At 53.4% G+C, this 26,886-nt stretch overlaps 1 protein-coding gene across 7 annotated transcripts in view; it reads left to right on the top strand.

The window, feature by feature from the left end:
• The window catches only part of RALGPS1 (Ral GEF with PH domain and SH3 binding motif 1), a 315,913-nt gene that overhangs the window by 264,789 nt on the left and 24,238 nt on the right, over nt 1-26,886 (top strand). For 4 of the 7 annotated variants that reach the window (XM_064579740.1, XM_064579737.1, XM_045883159.3 and 1 more), the window contains 5 exons: nt 199-336; nt 2,646-2,739; nt 7,397-7,464; nt 24,567-24,693; nt 25,928-26,085. In XM_064579740.1, coding sequence (XP_064435810.1) covers nt 199-336; nt 2,646-2,739; nt 7,397-7,464; nt 24,567-24,693; nt 25,928-26,085 — 585 coding nt within the window. Of the gene's footprint in view, nt 1-198; nt 337-2,645; nt 2,740-7,396; nt 7,465-20,913; nt 21,232-24,566; nt 24,694-25,927; nt 26,086-26,886 lie in introns of those variants that run through there. The other 3 variants (XM_064579741.1, XM_064579742.1, XM_064579743.1) reach the window with 2 other exon arrangements.

A 26,886-nucleotide genomic window follows, 5' to 3' on the forward strand; every position in this document is an offset into this window, starting at 1 on the left:
TGTCACTCAGAAGCTTGATTGCAGTGGAGCAGTCTATGTGAGAAATTAGTAGTTGGGATTGGAAGTGAAGTCAGAATAGTATCTCGGTTTTCCATAAGTCACCCTTTATACCTTCTAGCACAGCAGTGCTGTTTTGTGCTATTTTGTTCTGATTCACGATGAGTGCCCACCGTTACTAAATACCTTCTTTAATTTTAGGGATCTATCTTCTGGATTTAATCTACATTGATTCTGCATATCCTGCCTCGGGCAGCATCATGGAAAACGAACAAAGATCCAATCAGATGAACAATATTCTCCGAATAATCGCTGATTTACAAGTTTCCTGCAGCTACGGTTAGTACCCCTGGTTGCTGGAATTGTGAAATCTTCCATCACTGAAATTTGGATTCAGCACCTTATCAGTGAGAAAGTTATAGAAAACTCTACAAAGCTCTTCATTTTAATATCTTGAGCATCCAACATGTGCTGGACCCTTTACCCACAGGCTTGATCCTCAAAGACTGTGAAAACTAGTTGTTCCCATCTCTGTGTTACAGACAAGGAGACCGAGGCTGAAAATAGTTCAGTTGCGTGTCTAATAAGATAACACATCTGGGGAGCGGTGGGGCCCAGGTCTTTCTGGCTCCCAGGTCATTCATCCATGAAGAGCTTTGTGGGCAGCTCTCCTCCAAGAGGATTCAGGGACCCAGGTTCCTTCATGTTGTGGCTCTGCCATGTACTATGGCCTCAGGGTCCACTAGTGGACTCTGCATCCATCTGGCAGATGCAGGAGGAGAGAATCATACAAGAGTAGGTTTTACAGACCAGATTTGTACATGGTGCTCATCACTTCTGCTGGGGAGGCTAGGAACTGTAATCTAGCTGTGGGCCTAGCAGAAAAAGGGAGATGACTTGGTAAAAACTGGCCAGGCTCTGCTACATATGACCGGATCTAAAGTATGACCAGTTGTCAGAGATGGGGTTGAGGAACAGAGAAGTCAGAACGCTGGATGGGCCATCCATGCAGATGTTGATTTCACCCAGGATGACATTGGACTCTGGGGTGTGGAACGCAACTGTGAGCCAGGTGTCCAGGTCCCTCAGGAAGGGACAAGAATGACAAGGTCCGCCAGCCGGGAGGAGTCAGCAATGAAGAGGGGAGTAGGTGGTAGAGCTGCAGAAATGTGCCTCTGCGGAGCTGGGTTCTCACAAGCTGGTGGAGGAATAAAAGTCTGGAAGCAGCAAAGGGGGACAGGAAGGAAACCAATCCCCCATGCAGTCAACCCCACATGCGGTACAAGGGCACGAGAAGACTAAACAGCTTCCGTTTGGGAAGGCCACAGGGAAGCCAGGGTGCGGTTCTGTGGGGCAGGCTTGCTGAAGCAGAAGCCACCCCCTGCCCCCCCGGCCCCAAACCCCTGCACAGGTGCTTCCAGATCAGCTGTCCTGACTGGAGGAGAAGCGAGGGGTCCAGACTCCCTGTACAGTCCTCCCCTGCCCAGGCCCTTTCCATTCACAAGTAAGTCAGCACTCGCTGACCCACTGGCCTGCAGGGCGATTACACACACGGCTTTGGGGTCAGACAGACCCGGGCTCACATCTCAGCTCTGCCTCCTGAAAAGTCACTTCCTCGTCTCTAAGTGTGAGGTTTTCTCATCGGTAGAAATGGGGATATAATGCGTGCAGAGGCCTTAGCACATCCAGCATTTCATTAGAGCTCAGTAAATCCTCGTACGACTGTCACCCTCATTCAGATGTCATCAGCTTCTTGAAGCAGGTGTCATTATCCCCAGGACGAGAACACTGAGGCTCTAGAGAAACAGAATGACATGTTCCAAATCTTGCAGTTAAGGGGCAGGGCCACCAGGAGCTCCTCACAGCACCTGGATGCACGTCCCCAAGTGTGAGGGGCCCTCCCCACCCCCTTTTTGCTCCTCTTCACAGCCCCCTTTACTGCCTCCCCCTCTTCCCTCAGCTTGCTCTGTCCCACCCCATGAGGAATGGCAGAGAGGACTCTAGAGGATTTCTGACCCCCTTGGAGTGCAGGGACCATGAAGGTGTGTGGACGGTATCTGGGAAAGAGGTGGGATGCAGTGTGGCCGAGGCGTCCGGTGACAGGGTTGAAACCTGGCTCTGCCACGTCTCAATGATGTGATCTTTGCCAACTGCCATAGTTTCTTTCTCTGTGCAGTGGGCATATTATTCCCCCCAAATGAGGGAGGTGTGACAGTTAAAGCAGATGCCTTCTGGAAACCACCTGGTACATAGCCTGGTGCAGAACAGGTGCCCAGGTGTCTAGACCCACTCTTCCCAGGATGGAGCAGCTCCAGCCCAAGCTGTGCTAGGACCTGGGTTGGACCTCTGCACTGGGCTGGATGGGGTTTGTTCATTCATCTCTCATTCTTGTCATGCAGGGGATGAGAGGTTTGCCCAGTTTCCCCAGTGGAAACCTGTTTGAGGGCGCAGACACCCAGCTCTGGTCTGTTCTGGGGGCCTTTCTCTCCCCAGCCAAGGAACTGTGGTGACTTCAGGGTCTGTGGTCTGTGGCCCAGCCATCTGAGAGGTGGGCACTCCTGGAGGGCAGATTGAATCAGTGATTCCTACGCTTCTCATTCGGGGTTGGGGAGAGACTGAAGCCTGTGGGTTCTGTCCGTGTGTTGCAGATCACCTCACAACCCTGCCCCACGTGCAGAAGTACCTGAAGTCCGTACGCTACATCGAAGAGCTCCAGAAGTTTGTGGAAGATGACAACTACAAGTGAGTGTCCGCTCTCTCGCCTCCTGTCCCCTTTGGGACCAGTGAGCTGCCACCTGCAGGGCTTGCAAAAGGTCACCGCAGCAGCACCCGTCAACCAGCACACACGAGCACAAGCACGTAATGCGACCTCTGGCCCCAGCCGCCCAGCCCTGTAGATCTGAGGACATTGTTCTGTCAGCTTCTCGGCCTGGCTTTCCCATATTGCATGGGCAGCATGAACTTGGACTCCACGGCTGTGCGTGGTGCAGGCTTTGTGCTCCAGGTCCTCACAAGTGACTCCCCCCACCCACCCCTGCTCACAGCGCTGGGTGGAGGGGCAGCGCTCCAGCCGTGCCTCTAGGCTGACAGTTCTTCAAGAGCCTGTTTCATGGACTAGGCAGCTCCCTGCGGCCCCAGCTTTCTGCAGGACTCTCACCATCTGGCGGTGGCTGAGGCCTCATCTCCATCCCACGCAGCCCTTTGGAGTAGACTCGGTTCCCACAAAGACACCTGTGGGCCCTTTGTCCTCATCTTCCCCTCACCCTGCTCTGGCTTTCAGTTGGTTCTTCATCTGCGGCACCTGGGAATTTACCCAGCATTTCTATGTATTTAGAGGCAGAAGGAGGATTTTTCAGATCAACTCTGTCTGCCACATTGATTGGATATCCTCTTGGTTCATTTTGAGCTCGAGGCCAACCAAGAGTCTCAGTACTTTTCGTATGACCTGATATATCAAGGCAGATCTCAGCCATCTGGTAACTGATCATTTCCCCCTAAATGCCAACTTTACATATATTCTTTCAAATCTCGTCTTATTGGCTGCTTCCAGGTGTCATGTTCCTTTGAATCCCATTATCCAATATATATATTTTTTATCTCTTCCAGCTTTGTATTGGAAATTTGACCAGTTTGATTACTTGGTCTTCCTCAAAATCACTGAAAATTGTAGGGAACTGTGGCCACTAGAGACACCTCTGGTCACTCCTGATGTGCTCACTAGGAACCTGGGGACGGCTGTTGAACCAGTTCCACATCTGGCCATGTCTCCAGTAGTGGTTCTCCACCTTCGCTGTGAATCAGAATCACCTGGGAGGCTTTATAACCATCCATATGTTTGTGGTGGAGCCTGGAAGTGTGTATTTTTTCGAAGCTCCCTGGGTGGTTCTAATAATTAGCCATCTTTGGGAACATAGACATGTCTCTAGTTGTTATTGTATAATATTTTGTTAGAGCAGAGGAGAATATGAAATTGTGATCTACTACATAATAGTAACAACAACAGATGAAGGCCAGAGATTACCATTAAAATTATGTTTGCCACAATTTAAACTCATTTTGCTTACAAAGCATTTGCTGTTCCTGAAAAGAGTACCCCAGAGTGTGAAATTATTCCCACTTAGGTTCTGGGATAATATTTTCCATTCATGTGTCTGTAGTACAATTAAAGAGACAGCAGTTTTTCATTAACACTAATCCTTTAAGGAGAAAAATGGTCTATAAATACTTCTGACCATGAGATAATCCTTGGACAAGCTGCAGGTCGTGAGTAATTACTCCTTCCATTCTGAAGGACACTGAACACCCCCTGCGCTTACTGCTAGCCAGTCAGCCTGGATTTTACAAAGGCCCTTTGTTGTGGTCCAAGTGGGCAAACCAAGGGAAGATGCCTGCACTTTCCCCGCCAGGGCCCGGACCATGGATGGGTTCCCTCCCCAGGGAGGCCCCAGCTCTGAGTGACACAGGACATGCAGGGCTTGTGATTCTGCTTGAGGAACCCATGTCCGATGGCCCAACTCATGTCCCAAAACTTGCTCCCCACCCAAAAGGATGCAGTGGCTTTGTTATTACGGGATGATGGAGCATTTCTGAAAACCCTCCCCCATCTGCTTGGGAGATACTGTGCCATGGGACCCAAACAGTGCTTATATTTCTCGACTCTTTGTCCATTTTATCTTATTTAAGAAAAATTACCCAAATTCTTACCACTTAGAAAGCATGACCTTTAACATTAAGTGAACATAATTTTAGACATTTTTTAATGCATAGGAAATGCATAGAGACACAGAGAAAGATGGACAGATGGTTGGATGGAATGATAGAACTTATTAAAATTGGATCATGCTACACTTGCTATTTTTAATTGAAAGTATTTTAATTTAACCAGAAAAAGGAGCTGAAATAAAATGTAAGGAATTAGCTGCTCTTCAAATAAATATTTCTTCAGCACAAGAGATATAATTTCCTAAAAGAGCCTTCTAAGATTACTAAGAGAGGTCGGGAAAAACATGAAGAGGTTTGAGCCAGTGAGTCCTGTTTTAACCAGGTCTCCACTGTGCACAGGGTCAGTTGACTGGATACGAAAGATGAGAACGTCAGCCCTCTCCCCCGCCTTCACCTCCCCTTCACCATCTTCCAATTTTTTGTTAGTCGTGTTATTATTACTACACAGTCCAAGTTTATGTCATACACATTATGTTCAGGAACCATCATTCCTACTGGTTAGTGTTTTTAAACAGATTCAGTTCTTACCACCTGTGTTCCTCCACAGCTTTTCCATTCTTGGAGTCGTTATTTTAACAACTCCCTTATTTAGCCGGATTTCCCCATGAGGCAGGTTTTCGCAAGTCCTGCACGCTCTGATTTCCCTCGTGGAAACATCCGCATGTGACGGCCTCGCCTCACAGCCCCGCGTGCCTCTGCGCCTCTCCCCCAGCACTTGCAGACCCTGCTCCCGTTGCCTTCTGACACCAGATGCTGCCGTAGAGAAGTCTGAGCAGTCTGATCCTTTCCTCTTGTAAGTGACTTGGCTTTATCTGTCTGGTGGGTGAAGGATTCCTTGGAGTTCAAAGGCACAACAAGAGGAATGGTTCAGAGTGGAGTGTTCTGTACCAAATTTCCCTGGAACATGGCATGCCCTTTCTTCATTTCAGAGGGAGTCTTTGGGTTATCTTTGACTTCTTCTGTGCCATTTCTTGGCTTTCCTCTTTCAGGGATTCCAGGCATCCATACATTGGGTGCTGTCTGCCTTCCATGTCCCCTAGCTTCTTCCTAGAAGCTATAATCTCTGTCTTTTCCTCACAGACGCTCAGACAATCTGTCTGTACTTAGATATTCATCTGATCCTTGATTGGTCCCCTAGGACCCCAGTCTCCCTTTCCATGTTACTCCTTTGTGTCATCATCTCATTTTTCAGGTCTTGCTTTATTCAACCCATGTTCCAAATAAGCTGTTCTCCTGCTCAAAGCACTTGGGGGGATTTCCTTGTATCCCTGGGGGCTGCCTCCTGGGCTGAGCGATGTGGACACTGCTCTATTCCTTTTTCTTTTTTTGTGTGAGAGGATGTTTGCTAGGTTGCCGTACCATTTCTTTTTGTCTTCCTCCCATTTGAGAAGCTCCATCTGGATATTCCATGGCTTGGATGGAGGGAGTCGACATCTGGCCCTGTTCCCATGTATGTGAGGTGGGCTGGCTTTTCCTCCTGCCGTGCTGTGAGGTCAGGGTGCTTTGTCTTTACCTTCTTCTGTAGCCTGGGGGGAATGCAGGGCTCAGACTCCCACGAGGCAGGAAGCATGCAGTGTGTTTTAGATGTGGGGGCTCTATTAAAAGGCCTGTATCAGGGTTTCCTCCACCTCACTGGGGGCTGCATCCCATTCCAGAAAGGGGCGCCCTCAGGTTTCAAATCACCCCCTCAAGGGAACCTTCATTTCTGCCAGAGTATCCACCATGCTGTCCACCCATTTCATCCATTTCTTGCCAATATCTGGTGCCACTCTGAAGAGGGAGAAAGGTAGGGACTCTTGCTCAGACCTACCGAGAAGCCTCGGAGGGCAGGATACTGGAGCCCTGCTGTGTCACACCTCTTGGTCAAACTCCGCAATCCTCCTTTTCTTTCCTTGGCTGCAAGTTTCTGAAGTTCATGGCTTCAGTTCATGCCCCGTTTCTTGTTGAGTTGCAGCTGGTAAATTCTTCTACTCCTAAGCCTTCCTAATTATTTGTTGGTTTTGTTGGGAGAGGGGAGTCTGGCATCTGGCTTCACTCCACCATTTTCACCCAGAGGTTCTTAATCAGTGCTTAAAAGATAATAATAATAATTATTATTATTATAGAGGTGCCAGTCCTCATAACACGTCCATTGCCTGTGCCTCTCTGGGGCCTCTGAGAAGGGGGGTGCAGTGTAATGATTAAAAACCCTGATTTCAGGGGCGCCTGGGTGGCTCAGATGGTTAAGCGTCTGCCTTCGGCTCGGGTCATGATCCCAGGGTCCTGGGATAGAGCCCCGCATCGGGCTCCCTGCTCCTTGGGAGCCTGCTTCTCCCTCTGCCTCTCTCTCTCTCTCTGTCTCTCATGAATAAATAAATAAAATCTTAAAAAAAAAAAAAAAACACCTGATTTCAGGTCAGCCTGGGTTGGATTGCCTGCCCTGCCACTCGCTAGCCCATGAATTTGGGGAAGCTACTTAACCTTGCTACTGCTGTTTCCTCATCTGGTAGAAGGAGACAATAAATGTACCTACTCCCCAGGCTTGTCTTGAAATCTGGAGCAGACCCCAAAGGGCTCCTGGGCTCTGAGACTCTAGCCCTTAGCAGCAGTCCTGTCTCCCGAGTCCAAACCCACATGTGATCAGTCCCCCTCTGATACACCAGAGCCCCTCTGATCTCATGAAAATCTTTGTTTCCAGACTGTCACTCAGAATTGAACCGGGAAGCAGCTCTCCGAGACTGGTCTCTTCCAAGGAAGATCTCGCAGGTACTGTAGCCACCTCGAGTGGGGACACACCCACTCACGGCCCAAGCATGGCTGCTGGGGCTGGCCCTGACTGTGACAAGGGCCCAGTTGAGTTGCAGGTTGGCAGACTCCACGGTCCTAGCAGCCCTAGTATACCAACCTTCCGGGCTCCTAATCCATGAGGCCCCTGTGGGTCACCTCTGGGCTGGGGCTCCCTGAAAAAGCCTGGGACCCGACAGCCCCAAGAGAGGCCAGATCAGGACCCCAGGTTGGGAACATGCACAGGGTAGAGAAAACCCTAGGTTCTTCTCCAAGTCACCTGGGCCCTTAACATTGGGCCTTCTGCCCAGGCTCGGGTTGATGTGCCCTGGAGGGGGGCTGGTGCATGGGATGCCTGGGGACTTGGTGCCTCCAGACACAGATGGCTCACCCTCCTGGAACATCAGCTTTATTCACGTATATGGGACATACAAACAGTGTCCCTAGTGATTAAGGGGGTTGGGGACAGGGTTCCCATCAGAGGGATGTAGGTAATAGTAGCAGGATTCTAAAGCAATTGTTGAGGGCCATAGAAGGAACGGTAGCAAACACTAACCATTCAAGACTTTCTACAGGAGGTAATGCCAAAATTCTGGAGCAGAGTGGGCTCAAATCAAAAGCTTTCAGCCCTTTAGTCTCCTTCAAATTTGTCTGAGTAAGAGGCCTCTGCCGCCTTATCTGGTTAGCTTGCCTTAACGGGATAAGCCAAGTCTCTGGCCTTCCCTGCGTGCCAAGAAGCCCCCATAGTCACACTTTCTTTCTACCCTCCGGACAGTGCCAGAGGATTCATCTCCTAGGGCCCCTTCCTGCTGCAGGCTTCCATTACTTCTGCCCCTGCTGTGTCTGACCAGTCCCCACTTCCCGCTCCATGCATGCGGGAGCCATTGAGCGGGGAGTGATGGGAGGGCCTGCCGTGAGCCCGGCCCTTACAGTGAGCCAGGTACGCAGGGAATGAGGCAAAGACTTGCCCACATGGGGCTTAGGCTTTAGCAGGGAGACAGGCAGCAAAGCCATGAGGGGGGCAAGGCGTGGCACAGGAAGTGAGATGGCAGAGGGAGGGCCTTAGCCTTGCCTTGAGGGGCCAGCTCTGCCTCTCTCTAGCGCCTCTCTCCATCCACAGGCCAAACTCGAGCCTCCTCTCTGCCTGAGAGAAGTGAGGCCTCTGGAAGTTTCTCCAGTCAGGCCTCTTGCACATGCCTTGAATGCCTTTCCCTCACGTTTCCATGTTTGGCTCTTGCTCATCGTTCTAAACTCAGAGAGACTTTATTTCAGCTCTTCGTTTCTTTATGACACCCCCATTTGTAATTATTCTCTTTGGTCACTGGGCCTCACTTAATGGGTCACTGGATGAGTCTCCGGCACCTGGCATAATGCTTGTGCTCTACGGATGCTCGAGCCTCCCAGGGTTCATGGATGAACGGATGAAAGGAAGGAAGGACCAGGCTGAGGCTTCACTAGCCTGGAGCACAAGAGGGGTCTTATTGCTGGAGCCTCATCCCTGAGCCTCAGAGAGCCTCCTCCTCCCCAGTGCCCTGCACACCCACCTGCAGCCCAGGCAGCCTCCCCTCCCGAGCCTCAGCCATGGCAGCAGAGGCCTCCCCTTCCCCCAGGCATCTGTCTGACCCAGATGGTCCCTTCAGTTGACCAGCACCTGCCTCACTACCTCCTCCCTGAGGAGGAGACCAGGGTCCCATCTGTGCCCCCAGCCCAGTTCTGCACTGAGCACTCCTCCTGCTAGGCCGGAGGTTGTAGACCAGGAGCCAGCTCAGAAAACTAACACTGCTAATTGGGGGCCTTAAGAACTGGCCCTCTCACTGAGCCCTGGGGCAGGAAAGGAGGAGCTGTACCGACTTTTGACCCCTGCCTACGATGGAATCCAGGGCCTGGGAGCCAGGACCCGGCCCCTGGCCCAGCCTCCTCAGGGTCCACCAGACTTTCCTGTTTTAGCCACTGTCCCCTCCATTGGCTCTGTCATTTATTAGCCATGTGAGGTCAGAACCCAGCAAATTAACTGACCGCCACATCAGTCAGAATCCCGGCAGGAAAGAGAATTACTCCCCCCACCACCCCGGCTCATACGAAGAGACTTTAATGATGCTGAAATGGGAATTATGTAAAGAACAGTGAGGCACCAGCACCTCTAGGCTGAGGGACCTGGCAAAGAAAAGGTGTCCCCAACTCCAGTGATTGCTGAGCTGAGGAGGACTCGGCTTCTGAGGGAGCAAACAGAACAGTTGGCATACCTGCCAAGCCTCTGTGTCTCCATCTGTAAAAGCCATAATGCCTCCCTCCCATGGCTGTTGTGGGAACTTACTGAGACCATGGGTGTGAAACCGTCCAGTGCCTGACACACAGTGTAGCTTTACTAGGATGATGTGATTGTCGTCAGTATTATGACTGTGCCTCTGTCACTGAATCAGCTTTGGGCTTTGCACGAAACGCCGCCGCCTCGGGTGTGCTTTCCTCCCACCGCACCCCCGCCCTCCTGGTCAGGCCCCTGTTACACCAGGGTTGGCACACTATGGCCCAAATCCAGCCCACCCCTGTTTTTATATTGGACCACACCCGTCCGTTGACATATTGTCTGTTTGCTTTCCGTGACAGTGGCAGAGTTGAGTGGCTGGGACAAAGACCCTGTGGCCTCCAAAGCCTAAAATATTCACCGTCTCGCTTTTTACAGAAACTTTGCCAACGCAGTGTTCTGCACTCTTGCCGAGCTGGTCTGTACTTCTCCACAGCCCTTCCCCCTGTGGGGATTAAAGCATTATCTGTGCATATCTGTCCCACGTCTGCCTTCCCCCCAATGTAAGGACCCTGCCTGGCATCCCTGGAGCCTGGCACTCAGGGTCCCTGGGGAAATAGCCGCGCTCGCCTGTCCTCGCCTCTCCAGCCTGGCCTCTGCTGCCCGGTCTCTGAGCTCCTGGCCGGACCCCGCAGGCGCTGGGCTCTGGGAGGCGGCTCTGGGGCTGCCGACTGCTGACTCCACACTCCCTTCCGGGGAAGTGCTGATGCTGCACTTTCACACAGTGCTGCGAGCCCGGCTCACAGGAGTGTTTTCCGCCAGTTTGCCAAAGCCCTGGCTCCTGCCCTGGAAGCAGGATGTTAAGGTTTTCATTGATCACCAGAGGGCCCGGGAGCGTCTGGAAGGCTTCCGATGTGCTCAGTGGTCCTGGCTTCCCACCCGCAGCCTCGAAGCCTCTCCGAGGACAAAGAAGCGGGTACCGCTGCAGCCTGGGCCAGCCGAGGGGTCCTGCGGAGGGTGGGACCAGAGGGGCAGTTCCCAGGAGGCCTTCCCCCATCTGGCAATCAGACCAGGCTGCGTGGCAGGAGCCCGGTCAGGCCCAGGGACAGGAATGTGCCTCTTGCAGTCCCAGGAATGGGAGGAACGCAGCCTCCCTCAGCTCCTCGGGATGGGGGTTTAAGTTCCAGCTCTGGGTTCCCTTGCCAGCAGTCAGGCACCCGCCCCCACACCTGCCAACGAGAGGACCAGAGATGCCTTCATTGGTTCGTGCACTCAGGATATCCAGGCCAAGGGCCTGCTGTGACAGGCCCTTGCAATGAGCCAGGTTCCCAGTGGAACGAGGCAAAGACCTGCCCGCATGGAGCTCGGGCTTTAGCAGGGAGACAGGCAGCAAAAGCCATGAGGGCGCAAGGAGGCATGGCACTGGAAGGAGCCAGAGGAGGCCAGCGTGAGCAAGACCAAGATAGTTGGTGGGCTCCCTGACCCTTCCGTGTGGCTGTGCCCGCTTCTCTCACCAGCTCGCCTGCCTCAGGCACTGAGACCTGCTGACCCAGCACTGGGAGGAGCCGGGACTTGGGTCTCTCAGAGGGCTTGGTTAATGTCAATGTGGTCCGGGCTGAGGCTGTGCCCTTCGTGTCTGTGATGGCCCCTGCGCCCCACAGAGAGCCGCCTGCTCTCCACCCTGGGGAGTGGCCGTGCCGGCAGCTCCGCACCAACAAATAGACTGTGAGAACGGAAATGGAGAAACCTTCTCAGTTTCTGGGCTGTGGAGGAGAGAGGGCCAGGAATGCCACGTTTTCAATCCCCATCCCCCCTGGATGTAATGTTTCGTTTATATAAATGAACTAATATTTTCCTGGAGAGCAAAAATCATAAAGAACGTTGACCCCCAGAGGGGGCAAGTAATGTTTGTGTGTGCCTTGGAACCGATGAAGACATTTCCAGATTCTGTTAGCCCCGCCTCCTTGTGGCTGAACCAACTGACAGGTTTTCTCTCAAGAGTCCTTGGCAGCAAAGCAAGGCCATGGAAAATCTCAGCACGGGCCTCAGGTTTCTGTACTCGTACCTTTAGACCTGCTCCCCACATACCTCTATGTCTTCCTTGTCCTACTGCCTTCTGGGGAAAAGCCCTGCTTTGGAGTCGGGCAGACCTGAGTTCATGGCGTGGCTCCAGCCCTTCTCAGCTCTGGGACCTTGGGCCATCGGCTTACTCCCTCCGAGCATTGGTTTTCTCATCGGTGACATGGCCGTAGGAATAAATACTTCACGTAGGCTTACTTCCCAGGACTGAGGCTGTGCCAGGAAAGCCCTCAGCACAGCGCCTGGCACATGCCTGCCACTCAGGATCCCTGGCTCATGGCCTGCACGGGGCAGGTTCCGATGCTGTCCTAATGGAGGGACAGCACCACACAGCTGACAGAGCAGGAGACCGGGCACCGGAGGGCCCTCCCCTCAAGTCTGACTCACCACTCACCAGCTGTGCCGGGGACCACCACTGATAACCGGCCACCCCAGAACCTAGTGGCACAGAACCACCATTTTGTTACAGGTATGGGCTCTGTGGGTCAGGAAATAAGACAGGACACAGTCAGGATGGCTTGTCTCTGCTTCACCATATCTGGGGCCTCGGCCAGAAGGACTTGAAGGCTGAGAGGGACTCAGTGGCTAGGGGCTGGAATCATCTGGACGCACGTGCTGCTGGCTGTTGACGGGGCCACAGCTGGGGCCGAACACATATGTACGTGTGGCCTCCCACGTGGGCTGGGCATCCTTACTATATGGCAGCCTCAGAGTCATCAGCGCCTACCTGGCAGTGCTCCCCCAGAGCGAATGTCCCAAGAGCAGGGTGGAAGCTGCGTCACGGCATCGGCGTGACCCCCCTCAGAAGTCACGTGGCCTTGCTTTTGCCACGCTCTGTTGGTCAAGGCAGTCACACAGGCTCGGCCAGGTCCAAGGAGAGGGGACGCAGACCTGACCACTCGACAGGGGCAGTGTTGAGAATTTGTGGACATGTGTTGAGACCACCACACCAGCTGGTTCGTGGTAGGGAAACAGAGGCTCAGAAATGATGATGGTGGTGGTGGTGACAGTCGTGATGGTGGTGGTGGCGGGAACTGGCATGCATTGAGCTGGTACTTGCTGCCAGGCACTGTTGTAAGCACTTCCTGTGTGTTCACTCAGGACCCTCACCCCTACCCTGTGAGGTGAGGGCCGATAGCCTCGTTCTGTAGGGGGAGGTACTGGGGCATTCACCCCCTCATCTCTCGTATGGAAGAAGGAGCAGAGCCAGCTGCTAAGCTCAGGGGTCTGGACTGGTCACCTGTATCCCATGCGTGGAACAAGAGGGATGCACTTGAGGGTCCCAGAGCAGCCGGGGCTCTGCCCCCAGTGCCCTTCGTGTCTATGCAGTACAGTAATAGAAAGTACAGTGTCTATGCAGTCATCACTGCCTTGGATGACAACCTTGGCACATCCAGGCCTTTCCTAGAGACACTTTTGAGTCACATACTGTCCCTGCTTAGTTCTTAGAAGGCCGGTTCTGTGTAAGAATCACAACTCCAAACCTGATTTGGCATTAAATCTTCTTCACTCCCCCTAGCTGGGGCCTGATCTCTCATGGTCAGGGTTGGGGGTGCTTGGCCCTTCTCCCCGCCGGGACATCCTCTGTCTCTGTTGGCTTGCTAACCTTGGGGCCTGGGGCGAAGGACACAGTCTTAACAGTGGGCGCTGCTGTCTTGGAACCCTCCAGGTGACAATTGGTGTACTGATGCTTCTTCACATGGGTTTCTTGGGTTTTTCAGAGGTCCCCAGGTCCCTTGGCTGGGACATGTGCTAATCCATTCTGGGACTACTACAGCTCCTTCACAGAGTCCGTGCCCCTGCCAGCTCCTTGCTGCTTGGGTCCCTGCCAGCCCTTAATTCCATGCCGGCTGTCCTCACAGGGGGCCAGTGTGGTCGGTGGGAGGCCACACCCAGCCTTGTCCTGACAGGCCTGCAAATGCAGCTAGCCCTGGTGTGGCCACCGCTGTCCTCTGGCTGGGGCCGTGTGGGCTCCCATGCCTGAGTAAGGCACTAGGAGTCCCCTGGGTCTCCCAACTGCTGGGGACATATTTCAAGCTCCCCAAGTGGTCTGTGGAGACTTCCCCCTCCACTGGAGAGTAGTGAGCAGAAAAAGAGAGCACCCCATGGGCAGGGGTGGGGGGTCCTCTTTCCATAGTCTCCCCCGTTAGCGCTTTTAGATTCTCAGGGTGGATTAAGGGGCTCAGGGGAGGCGCTTGAGAGCCGAGAAGCCAGTGTCTGCCTCTCCACTCTGGAAGTTCACATCTGCTCTGTTCCTCGTCTCTCATCTTAGTCAAGGTCAAGCAGAGGAACAGAGATGCCAGCCCACTTCCGTCCTACTCTGCTGCCCCGTTGTGGCCCAGCTCCGCACATGGCACCAGTGGCTTCCCCGGCCTTGCTTGCTCTGACTCCAGGGAGAAAGCATCTGGGCCTCACCACTGTTGAAGGGGGGATCGGATGCCATTTTTTGGAAAGAAATGACCCGGGGCATTCTGAATGATGTGTGAGCCAGATCTTGGCTCACGGTGAGGACCCGTGAGAGCTGCGTGTATGAGAAACAAAGAATGTGTGTGATTGTAACACTGACCAGGCTCATCCGTGAAACCTGGCCTGAGAGGGCTTTCTGTGCACAGGGCCCCATGTCCCCGAGGGCCAGAGGGCAGCCCCGGGGAGGGCAGCACACACAGTCAGGAAGCCAGGAACCCCCTTCACCCATGCGCCACGTGCGCCACGTGCGCCACGTGCTCCGATGACGCTGTCAGGAGCCTCAGCTCCAGCCACGGTCACTCCCCTTCTCCAACACAGACAGGCTCGGGAGGCCCAGGAGCCTGGATGCCGAGCTCCCGGCAGCCCAGGCAGAGGCTGGACTGGAACTCGAGTCTTGTGACTCCAAGTCCCCTCTGCCACAGCTGCCTCCCATTAACTTCCAGTGTGCAAGACTTGGAAAGTAGCCCGTGAGCGGCTGCCGGCTGCCAGACTGCTTCAGTCGGACAGTGCAGACCCAGGGCAGGGACGGGGATGCTGCTGGAAGCCCCGTGGGAACGAGGCTCCCCGTCCTCCTCTGCAGAGCCCGCCCCTCTGTAGCCAGAACCCCACACCTGGCCCGGACGGCCCCCGCCTCCCTGAGCTTGTGCTGATGGGAGACTCTGGTCAACAGGAAATCCCATCTCATTCCTTTGTTACAAGTGGATGGGCGCCGTGAAGGCAAGTACAGGCCACTGGAGAATGAGGGACTGGAGCGCCTGGCCCCAAGGATGGGGGTCACCACCCTCTCTGAGGGCCTGCATCTCAGTGGAAGCCCTCCTGTCGCAAATTGAACCCCTGGCGAAGGGGGCAGGTCAACAGTTCTTGTGCCATTTCTCCCTTCTCCTGAGAGAAACATCTGGCTGAGCAGGTCTTTTCTGGGGTGTTTCAGGCTTGTCTGCTGGTCCACATGGGTGGGCAGAGGAGGACGCTGCTCCTGGCATGGGCCAGCCGACTCAGGTGGCAGGCTAAGCCCCTCCAGGTTGCTCTCCCTAGACACCTGCACCCAAGGGAAGGAGAGTGTGTTCCAGCCCCAAAGGTGGGTGCTGCCTGCACAAGGTGCCTCTGAGGGGTAAGAAGTGACAGCTGAGGGTGCCTGGGTGGCTCAGTTGGTTAAGCGACTGCTTTCGGCTCAGGTCATGATCCTGGAGTCCCTGGATCGAGTCCCGCATCGGGCTCCCTGCTCGGCAGAGAGACTGCTTCTCCCTCTGACCCTCCCCCCTCTCATGTGCTCTCTCTCTCTTACTCTCTCTGTCTCAAATAAATAAATAAAATCTTTAAAATAAAAAAAAAAAAGAAGAAGTGACAGCTGAGGACGGGGCTGCTGGGCAGGAAAACAGTGCATCGCTTCTGACGCCTTCCACTAGAATTACAAGTGAAGCCCAAGGATTCATGAATTTAAAATGACACTTTTCTCAAATATTTGTTCTGTTGACCCTGGTTCTACACAAGTTCCTTTTTAGCCTGTTTTCTTCTCATCCCGCAAACGCTGGTTCTGTCCCAGACCTTCCCTCTTCTCACTGAGTTTACAACTCTGGATAATTTTGCCCACTCCTGGGGCTCCACACCCCCCTGTCTGGATGCATCTGTCCCCGGTGCCATCTGTCTCCTGAACACCGCACCCAGTGGCCTCCAGACATCAGTCCCAATCTGAACTTCTCATCAGCCCCCCAAGCCTGCTTCCTAAGTGAACGGCACCAGCCTCCACCGAGGCTGCCCTGAGTGCCCCTCCCACCATACCCCTGCTGGTCCACCTCCTACACACCTCTCGTCCTCGTTTCTCCTTCACGGCCTGTCATTTTGGCCCCATCCACATGCTTTTTTAGCTAGAGTGAGCTTTTAAGGGAATGAATCTGAGCACATCACCACTCCTCCTAAAAATCTCTACACCTTCCCCTCATTAACCTCCAGGCCCCTCACATGACGCTGCAGCTCTGGCTGCCCCCCCACCGCACGCACAGTGCCCGCCCTCAGCTCTTCTGCCAGGCTGGCTCCCTGCATTTTTTCTAGTAGCTTCTGTTGTCCGTCATCTTGAGGTCTTTGCCCTTGCTGCTCCTTCTGCATACGCCACTGCATCGGCTGGAACTCGTGGGCCAGCCTGGATGTCAGACCCTCCAGCTCCTCTCTGACCTTCCCGTGTTCTCAGATGCACAGCTCCTGGCTCCGTGGCTCACCAGCTGCTTGCCCAGGCAAGCTCCTTAACCCTTCTGTCCTCAGGTCCCACACTGTAGCGTCGCGATAACAACCATGCCTGGGAGGCAGTGTTCTTGCACCTGTGTAAAGGCTTTAGCACGGGTTGTGGCACCTGTAGATGTGCAAAGTAGATCAGCTGTTAACCATCACCACCATCATTATTGGCGTGGTAATCATACTATTGGTGTAGTTATTGCTATTATCATATCTATTATTTCTTTCCTCCTATCAAAGCATGGGTCCCTCCCCGGTGTAATTATCTGCATAGTTGTCTTTGGCCCCCACCTGACTGTAAACCCCATGAAAGCAAAACATCAGCTCTCTAATCCAGTGTGGCTGACCAGCACCTGGCTCAGGGCTGGCTCAGGGTCAGGAAACATTTGCTTCAGGAAGGAGGGAGGGATGCTGTATCATTTCCTCCTCACAAGGAGGCTGCCGGGTCAGGCCACTGTTCCTGTTTTGCAGATGTAGAGTGAGGCTCAGAGGTGCCAGGTGACTTTCCCAAGGTCACTCAGCCTGCAAGTGGTAGATAACACCAGAGCCCCCACATCTGTCTGCCTCTGGACCCTGAGTTCTTAGGACCATTCATCATCCTGACTCCCACCCACTGCAAAGCTATTATTCGAAGGCCCTGTGCTCTTTTCTCTTCCAATCAATGAGTGGTCTGTTGGGCAGCCTGTTGGTTTCTTGAGAGAAATGTAATGAAAACCAGATTTTTTTTTTCAACATGATATCTCGTTCCCCACAGAGACTGTCAGTTCTCATATGTTCCAATAAAACTGCTAAAGAAACAGCCACTTAAAGAGCTTTAAAGATTATTCATGGAAAAATTATGCTGAGGAAAAATAGAGCAATCCTCTGAGATAGTCAAGCCACATGGTCAGTTTTTCCAGCTGTTCGTGCCATATCGGGCCGGGCAGCGGGGACCACACTCTGCAAAGCAAGGGGCCAGAACCCCGGCTCATTATCACTGCCCCTGCCCCTGCCCTTGCCCCAGGGGACATGGAGAAACAAACTTGCCAGCTCCCAGCTGAGGAACGGCCCCAGAAGACACGTGTCCCTGGTGATGTGACGTGGTGGCCACCCCAGGCTTAGTGGGGCAGGAACATGAGGCCTTTCAGTAGCAGAGAGCGTCACTTACTGGCAGAGAAGCCACCCCGGTCCCGAAGTCCCAGCTGAATGGAAATTCTTCTGCTTCAGCGTCAGACCAGGCTATTGGTCAACAATGCAGGGGGTGGGAGTGGCCGAGACCCGGGGCACCCACAGCAGCATCAGCTTGGACAATGGACCCAGGCAGATCACAGCCTCTTCTCCTTGGGCCTCCCACCCTTCCGCTCAGCCGGGCTGAGGGCCATCTGAGGCCAGGCAGGCCTCCCAAGGCCATGCAAAGCAGCAAGAAGAGGGAGGCAGATCTGGGCCTTGTCCTGGAGGGAGAATCAGGAGCCGAGCGGAAGAAACCAAGGGCGCATCCAGAGGCATAGGAGAGCCGGAACATGCGGATCAGCGCCAGGATTCGGGAAGCACCTGGAGACAGGTGAGAAATGGAGTGAGCAGGAGTGAGCGGGACAGCCATGGAGGTTATCAGAGAGCTTGGAGAGTCCAGCTCTCTAGGCACAGCACAGCATGCACGGCCAGCTGAGAGAACGAAGCCAGCACCCCTCCAGCGCGTGACCTGATGTACCTCAAATGTCCCTTTAAAATGGCGACTATAAAATTACCAACTGCCTGCGAGTCAGTGAAATAGGATGTTCAAGTGTTGGGACAAGCCTGGCATGCAGCTGGTGCATAATAGATGTTTGTCCTCTCCACCTTCACCTGCAAAAGTAGCAGTTGGACCTTATGCAACACACGGTTCCTAGACGAAGTACCACCTGCTTCTGTCAGATCACCTCACGTGTGACACTGTCTCTTCTGCCTTGGGTTTTCACTAATGCCCGACCTTTGAACTGCCAGACGCCCCCCTGCCCCGCCACCACCGGGATAGCGGTGTACCCCTGGGTTGAAGTCCGGCACGTGGCAGCTGCGTAAGCCCTGGCTTTCCCACCTATGAACCAGGGCTGCTAGGAGAACCCCCCACATGGAGGGCAGCATGCCCCGGAGCGCGGGCCCCAGTCCCCCGTGAACACTCAGCCATAATTATCACCATTATTATTACTACGACAACACAGGGAGTCGAGTTCCAGTTCAAACCACAGAGGGCGGAGCAACGCAAGCTGACCTTTACAAAATACTTTCTGAACCCATGGTGGGAGCCAGGGTGAGTCAGACTGTAATCCCGCGTCCATGCCACTGATAAACAAGGCAAATTCCATCCTCTGCATGGATTCATTTATTGAGCAATATGTGCAAAACAAAAACAAAGCAGGATGGCTTCCATTCTTCCCTTTCCTCTCTGGAGCAACCACATGAGATGTTTCCTCCAGGACAGAGCTTGCTTTTGTTCCAACTTTTGAGCAGAATGTCTTCACTGGGGTGTGTGTGAGAATCACCTGGAAAGCAATGACCAGACCCACTTGAGGCCAATGAAATCAGAACCTCCAGGATGGGTCCGAGAAACTCCATTTCTCACACACTCTCCCAATGCCTCTGCTACATCCCCTGGTTAACAAGTAGAGCTGATCACGGTGTGGGATGCCTTCCTGGGAAGATGCACACAGATACTAAGCTGAAGTACATGTCCTCAAACATGTTCTAGGCTCAAATCTGAAAATCCTGGGGAAGGTGTCTGTCCCTATCCGGGGCCAGGAGCAAGGCCACATTGGTCTGGCATTGGCTCCCCTGTGAGCCCATCGGGGGTGGGAAGGGGGATTCCTGGAGGAGGTGTTGGGTGGGTGGTCCCAGGTGTCTACTCCATGGATTCACAATGCCTAGATGACATTGCCAACCAGCTCCTGACCTTGAAGCTTAAGCTCTTGAGCTGCTGCCTCCCCATTTGTGAATTAAGGCTAATAACCTGGATCTCAGAGGGGTGTTGTGTGGGTTAAGTGTGAAGGCGCTGACGGGCCGCAGCACAACGCAGGTGGCACAGCCCAGTGGGGGGTCGCAGGAGAGTTCCAGAGAGGGGCTCTTTATAAAGATGCGGGCAGGGTATACGGACCCCCAAGGACAGCACAGCACCCCAGGGCTGGAACAGGAGTGCAGGGAGGCAGAGGTTACAAAAACCAGAGCAGAGAGGACTTGGGGAGCCTGCTTGCCTCTCAGGGGTGACCCCGAAGGAAAGTCTGGAGGATATGGTACCACAGACTCTCTCCTTCCTCCCCAGTTTCTGGCTAGGGCTCCCCGTAGACCTGACCCAACAAGGAGCCAGAGGGAAGGGAGCCCACTGACCTAGGCCCCATAGCGCAGCTCCCAGTTCATAGCACAGGGTGGAAAAGGGTGCAGGACAAATCTGGAGGGCAGACAGAAGATTCCAGCACAGCCCCTGGCACATGGTAGGCATCCATGTGTTTTTGAAGTATTCTCATTTTAAATAATGAAATATTGAACACGTAGAGACTACCCATTGTACCCACCATCCATATTTAACACAAACTAACATTTTGTCATATTTGTTTTATATTTTTTTAAGTAAAATAACGTTAACTAGAGCAAAAGTCCCTCTTACACCATCCTTCCTTTCTTCCCTGTAGAGGTATCTACTCTCCTGGGACCGCTTTATGTTATTCCTGTGCAGGTTTTTATATTTTACTGCATATCTACTCATGTACAAACATATATACTCTTGTTTTGCATGTTTTAAAATGTTTACAAAAATGGCATCATGCCTCAAAATAAACATCCTTTTGCACCTTACACTTTCCACTCAGCATATGCTTCTAGGATTTAATTTGTATTGATACCTATAAATCCAGTTTCTTCACTGTTTTTTTGCTCTGTAGGATTTGTTGGATAAATAGACCACAGCTCATTCATCCATTTCCCTCCTGAGGGGCATGTAGATTGTTTCCACTTTTTAGCTGTTATACACAGTGCTACACTGAGCATCCTTGTACACGTGTCTCCTTGTGCATGTCTGTAGGAGTTTCCTGAGGGTGGATTCCTAGAATTGGAATCGCCTGCCCGCAGGGGCATGGTATCTTCACCTTTACTCGCCATTGCTACTTGTTTTCCAAATATTGCACACTGCCCTGAGCCCTGAGCCAGCATTCCCATCCTTTCCCACCCTAGCCAATACTTGATATTGTCAGGCTGATTAATTTTTTACAATCTAATAAGGTAAGAGTGTTTTTTCTCACTTTTACTAAAGTATAATTTGCATTCCCGTTATCCCCAGTGAGATTAAGCACATTTCCCTGTAGTGATTGGTCATGTGGGATTCCTCCCTTGTGAATTTCCCATTTGAGTCCTTTACCCATCATCTCTGTGTGGTTTGTCTCACTTTACTGATATTTGAAATTCTTTTTTTTTTTTTAAAGATTTTATTTATTTATTTGAGAGAGAATGAGAGACAGAGAGCACAAGAAGGGAGAGGGTCAGAGGGAGAAGCAGACTCCCCGCTGAGCAGGGAGCCCAATGCGGGACTCGATCCCGGGACTCCAGGACCATGACCTGAGCCGAAGGCAGTCGCTTAACCAACTGAGCCACCCAGGAGCCCTGAAATTCTTTATATATCTCAACACAAACGCTTTGCCGGTGATATGGTGACAGATCTCTTCTCCCGGACTACAACTTGCCTTTTAACATTGTTTTTGCTGTCTTTTGTTTGTTTTGGTGCAGAAACGTTTCATTTTAATGCAATCAAATGTATTCAGTTTTTTTAAAGATTTTGTTTGTTTGTTTGTTTGTTTGTTTATTTGAAAGAGAGAGAGAGCACCAGCAGAGGGAGGGGGAGAGGGAGAGGGAGAAGCAGACTCCCCGCTGAGCAGGGAGCCCAATGTGGGGTTGATCCAAGGTCTCTGAGATCATGACCTGAGCTAAAGGCAGATGCTGAACTGACTGAGCCAGCCAGGCGCCCCTGTATTTTTTTTTTTTTGTCCTTTAGGGTTTATGCTTTTCGTTTCTTCCCCGAAGATCATAAAGATTGCCTTATTTTTTCCCCAGTAGTTTCGCATTTTTGCTTTTCACATTCATGATGTGAATCCACTTCTGTAATATATGGTGGGGAGACTCTAATTTCATCTTTCTCCACATGGAGCCCGATGGTTCTAGCGCCATATACTGAAAAGACCCTCCCTTCCCCACTGATGTGTAATTCCACCACCACAGTGAAGCAGATCTGAGCTCTCCCTTCTGATTTACTGAACTGTTTCTTTATCCCTGCCCCAAGACCAGACTATGTGAATCACTATTGTTTGGTGTTTGGTTCTGATATCTGGTAGGGCGAGGCCTCTACTATTCTTTTTTTTTTTTTTTTTAAGATTTTATTTATTTATTTGAGAGAGAGAGAATGAGAGAGAGCACATGAGAGGGGGGAGGGTCAGAGGGAGAAGCAGACTCCCTGCCGAGCAGGGAGCCCGATGCGGGACTCGATCCAGGGACTCCAGGACCATGACCTGAGCCGAAGGCAGTCGCTTAACCAACTGAGCCACCCAGGCGCCCGAGGCCTCTACTATTCTTAAGAAATGTTTTGGCTACTTTGTCCCTTCATTCTTCCATTAGGATTTTAAGATCAGCTCAAATAGTCAGGTCAGGCAGTGTATGAACACTGTGCCAGTCGCAGTTTCAAGCAAGAAAATGGCGTCCCCACCTTCTCATTTTTTTCAGACACTTGCGAAGCCGCGTGGGGGTTGGATTTCAGAGGCTCAGACTGGAGGTAGAAGATCAAGTATGGGGACTCAGACCAGGCAATGCCATGAGCAATGGGTACAAGGGAATGTACAGAATCTGGGGGCCTTGGCAATTGTGTATGGCAAGCTAAGAGGAGGTAAGAGAAGAGGCAAGTCACAGTCCAGGAGAAGCCAAGACAACCCCACCTTCCAGGCCAGGTGGCTGAGTGTCCAGAGTTGGAAATACAGGAGGAGGTTTCAGGTTCAGCCTTCACTGAGCTGAACTTAGGGTACCTTACAGAAGTTCAGATGGAAATGTCCCGGATATATTGGTTTCACGTTCAGGAAAGTATACGTTTCAGAGTCCTCAGCATATCTGGTGAGTTAAAAGCAAACCAAAATCAGGAGCCAAAGAGGGAAGCCTGTGTAGAAAACACCAGTGTGGGAGCTTGTTGGAGGATAAGGAGCTTGTGGACGAGGCAGAGTAACAGTAATAGAGAGGCACAGGGAGAGGCAGGAGAGCGAGACATCATGGACACCCAGGACATACAGCATTTCAAGAAGGACTGGTCACCAGCACCAGATGCCACAGACTCTGGTGAGAGGGACAACGGGTGTTCCTTAGTTTCACAAAAAGGAGGTCAGTGGAAATGTCACTGGGTATGGAAACCAGATTTCAGTGACTCGGGGGATGGGTGTGGAGGTGGAAGCAGAGCTAAGAGGAGCACAGCCCTCTGAGGGGCTGCGACTGGCCAGGAGGAAGATGGGGCCAAGGGACCTCGCTTCACAGACAAGGGTGTGTTTATAGGCTGGGGAAGGGGCCAGGGAGAGAAGGGGAGGTGAAGGCGTGACTTCTCAGAGGGAGCAGGTAGAGCTGAGAAGGAGACAAGTCCCAAGCCCCGGGCACAGCAGGGAGGCGCGTGTGGATGGGGCCATGGGTAGCAGTCGCAAGGCTGGACCCGGCAGCCACGGTTTCCTCATGGAAGTGGAGAAGGGGCTTAAGGACAGAGGGATTGGTGGTGGGGTGTGCGCACTGCCGGATGTGGACAGGAGGCAAAGGCGAGCCAACAGTGGGGAGCGGGAAGTCCGCGCCCCGGACGATGTGCGTTCCCCTTCCCCCTGAACCTTCCGGAGTGCCAGAAGGGAGCTAGACTTTCTGCAGCTACAGGCTGGGCACAGGGCTCATTATTTAGGACATGAAAGTCAGATGAGCCAGGCATGCTGGAGGACAGGGAACCCTGAGGTCCCTTGTGGATCTATAGCATCTTCTGGTGGAGGATCTGAAGCCCTGGGTGGACCTCACGGGCCCTCCAGGAAAGTTCCCCCACGTGGCTAGGCAGCAGCCCATTGACTTGCTGTGTGTTGTTGGGAGCGGCCAAGTTCCTGTGTAGAAGCACAGTCTCTTACTTCCAGCATCTGTCCCAGTAGCTAAGGCTAGACTAGCAGCCGGGGTCCCCTCCTTTCGAGACCTCCCTTCCCAAGCCACAGAAATAAAAGGGTGCAGTAGTGGTTGGGACCACGCCACACAAAGGATTCTGCTTCCATCTTTGCATTTGGCACCCAGTGCGGTTTGTGGCCCCAGCCGCCCCCCCACTCTCATGACCTCCCGTTGACCCCATGACTAGGGCTGAGGAGGACACGGTAATAATTGTCAGAATCACACAAGTAGGAGCGCTGTCTGTGGAACTCCATGTACATGACCTCATGACCTCCAACCACCTGCAAGGTCAGCTGATTATTCCCACTTTTCAGTTGAGGAACCCGAGGCTCAGGGATCAAGTTAAGTAACCTGTCCAAGGTCACCAGGTAGTAACTGATAGGCCTGGGGTCTCAGCCCCTGCCTCCCTAGCCATGCCCTACCTCAGTAAATCCACTGCCTCCCCCTGAGAAGCCCTCCAGCCCCTTTGGTTGAGTGAGCAGAGAACAGAAAGTGGCTACAGGGGCACGAGGCCCGGACGCTGGACTTGAACTCAGGAGACACACTGTTACGTCTCGATGCTGTCACCCAGCTGGGTGGCCCTGGATAAGCGTTACTATGGGGAAACCAGGCTAGGCTGCCAATCCCCACGCCCACCCCCGCCTGCACCCCCACCTCCATCCGCACGTTCGCCGTATTAGCCAATGGCACTGCCTGGTCGGGGCGCCGTGCATAGCAGGACACCGGCCATTTTGACAGTTCAGAGGCTAGTTATCCTGCCAGTGAGGGGTCAGTGTCTCATGAGCAGAAAGCCACGAGGCTTCTGTGAACCTTGCCCTGCTTACAACAGCTGGGCCTGGTGCCTTACCCCACCTGGGGCCCCCTCCTCTGAGCCTCCCCAGCCCAGCCCCCACCATTGCTCTCTCTGTCTCTGCTCTGTTCACAGGCCCCTCCGCTGGCTCCAGTTCTGCGAGGTTCAGCCGGCGGCCCACCTGTCCTGATGCATCTGTTGCTGGCAGCCTCCCCACGCCCCCTGTCCCGAGACACAGGAAGAGCCACAGCCTGGGAAACAAGTGGGTGACTGAGCAGCGCCCCCCCCCCACCCACCGTGGGCTCCAGACTGGGCTGAGTGTGGGGCATGGGCTCTAGGGCTGTTGGGGATGCTTGTCCGCTGGGGGGCTCCCTTATCCCTCTGATAAGTGCTCTCGGTGTCCCTCCTCAGGCTGGCACAGGCTCAGGAGGAGTTGGAGGGAGGGCGGCTGTAGCAGGTGTGTTGGTGACAGGTGTCACTGGTTCAGGAGCCAGTGGAGGAAGCATGCGGGGAAGTGCAGGCAAGCAGTGGTGGGGTTCCAGAAAGTTTACCCAAGCTCGGTTAGTGCCTCCCTTATGGACAGCTCCAGAGTCCATTGGACCCCATGACTGTCATCCAGGACATCACCAAGTGTCTCAAGGCACCTGCCAGTGTTGGGGCTCTGAGTCTCTGCTTGCCAGTTGTTTCGGAAAGCCTGCAGAACAGTGAATCTGTCACTGGTTCACCCGGCCTTATGGGACTGACAGCTGGGGGGCATTTGTGGACGGCATCATGGCCGGGCCAGCCATGCCTGTGTCCCCAGGGTGTTGGGCGCAGACTCTTGAACAGTTGGATCCCTCCTCCCCCTGTTCTTCTCTACCCTCTCTCCCTCTCTCCCTTCCTTCCTTCCACCACTAAGACACAAGCCTCAGCCAGCTCAAGCTGGCCCTGGAGTCACTCACAGGCTGGAGGGGAAAAGGGTTGCTCTCTGAGTGTTTAGGGCTTGCTCTGGGTTAGATACTCTGCCACGTGCCTGTCAAGCGTTATGTCACTGAGCCCCTGCAGGCCTCCGAGGTAGGTGCTGTATTCAATACATTGTAAGAAGGAGTCCTGTCAGGTTCGATCGGGTGAAGTACTTTGCAGTGGTGAGTAAGGTTGGAATAAGGATTTGGACCAGATGTGTGACTCCAGAACCAGGCGTGCTGCCCCTTCCCTTGTGTGGCTCCATCGTTCACAAGCACTGTCCGCTCATGTGAGCCTTGTCATCATCCTGAGAGATGCAGGGCAAGTATCGTTAGTCCCTATTTGACAGATGGAGAAACTGAGGCTCAGAGAAAGGATGCGACTTGCCCAAGGTCACGCCATGAGATAGGGCAGAGCCCAGACTTGTACCACGGTTCTGGGTGGAAGTCTTTTTCCTTCAGCAGCACCATCTGCTCAGGATCCCAGGGCAGGTGTACTTGCTGTTACTCCACAGATAAGGAGCTTTGCCTTCTTTCTTCCTTTCCATTTTCCAGTATGATGTGTCAGTTGAGTGTAGTTGAGAGTAAAAGTGCGACATTCCCATCGGAGAAAGCGAGGCACCTGCTGGACGACAGTGTCCTAGAGTCCCGCAGCCCCCGCAGGGGCCTCGCCCTCACCTCCTCCTCTGCCGTCACCAATGGACTCTCCCTAGGTAAGCGTCTCCGGCCTGCACACGACAGGGGGCGGGCCACAGTCCGGCGTGTGCTCCGTGTCTGTCTCTGTCACTGTGCAGCGCCCGGTGGCCCCCACGCCCCACAGGAAGGGCTCCCTCCAGGGGTCGCCAGAGCCAGGGGGGGCCTCTGCTTCCTGGTCTCCAGGGCTTCCCCAGGTGCCCCGAGCGCGGCAGGCAGGGGGAAGGAGCCGCCAGACGCACACCTGAGACCCGCTGTCATTGGTTGGCCGCTGCCAAAGCCTGGTTGCTGCCCCAGTGTGCAGAGCCAAGTAGGGGGAGCTGCCTGGGGATGGCAGCTGGGCGGGCCACCAGGTCCCTCTTGTGTACTTGTCTTCACACTGAGAAGCCAGAGTTAGGGAGGATGAAAAACTGATCTTCAGGGATAAAATTGCGTGTCTGAGCTTCAGCCAGAAATGGTACTTATGTCCGTGGAAGGAAGAGAAACGGAATCGCTGAGGCCAGGATGGAGAGAGGTTGAGTCAGAGCCAAGTTCACTCTTGCGCTCTGGTCACAGGCCTGTCCCCCTGCAGCGCCCAGGTCACCTGTCATTACTACCATCACACAAGGACACTGTCCACTGGCTGTGCCCATTCAGTGTGCCTGTGCTTCCGTAGTCTGTGTGTCCGTGTGTCTGTCTGCTTCCCTTAACAGGGAGCCCTCCCAGGGCTGGTGGCGGCTTAGGCAGTTGCCAGGCCGGGGGTTTGATCTGGTGAGGTCTGCGGGGTGGGGGGCCCATGAGCCCCGGGAGGAAGTGGGAGGAAGGGGAAGGGTGGTCCCTGC

This window comes from Mirounga angustirostris, unplaced genomic scaffold (genome assembly GCF_029215605.1).
Source record: "Mirounga angustirostris isolate CCGP_5_RB_7025 unplaced genomic scaffold, mMirAng1.0.hap1 SCAF_15, whole genome shotgun sequence".
Classification (NCBI taxonomy): domain Eukaryota; kingdom Metazoa; phylum Chordata; class Mammalia; order Carnivora; family Phocidae; genus Mirounga; species Mirounga angustirostris.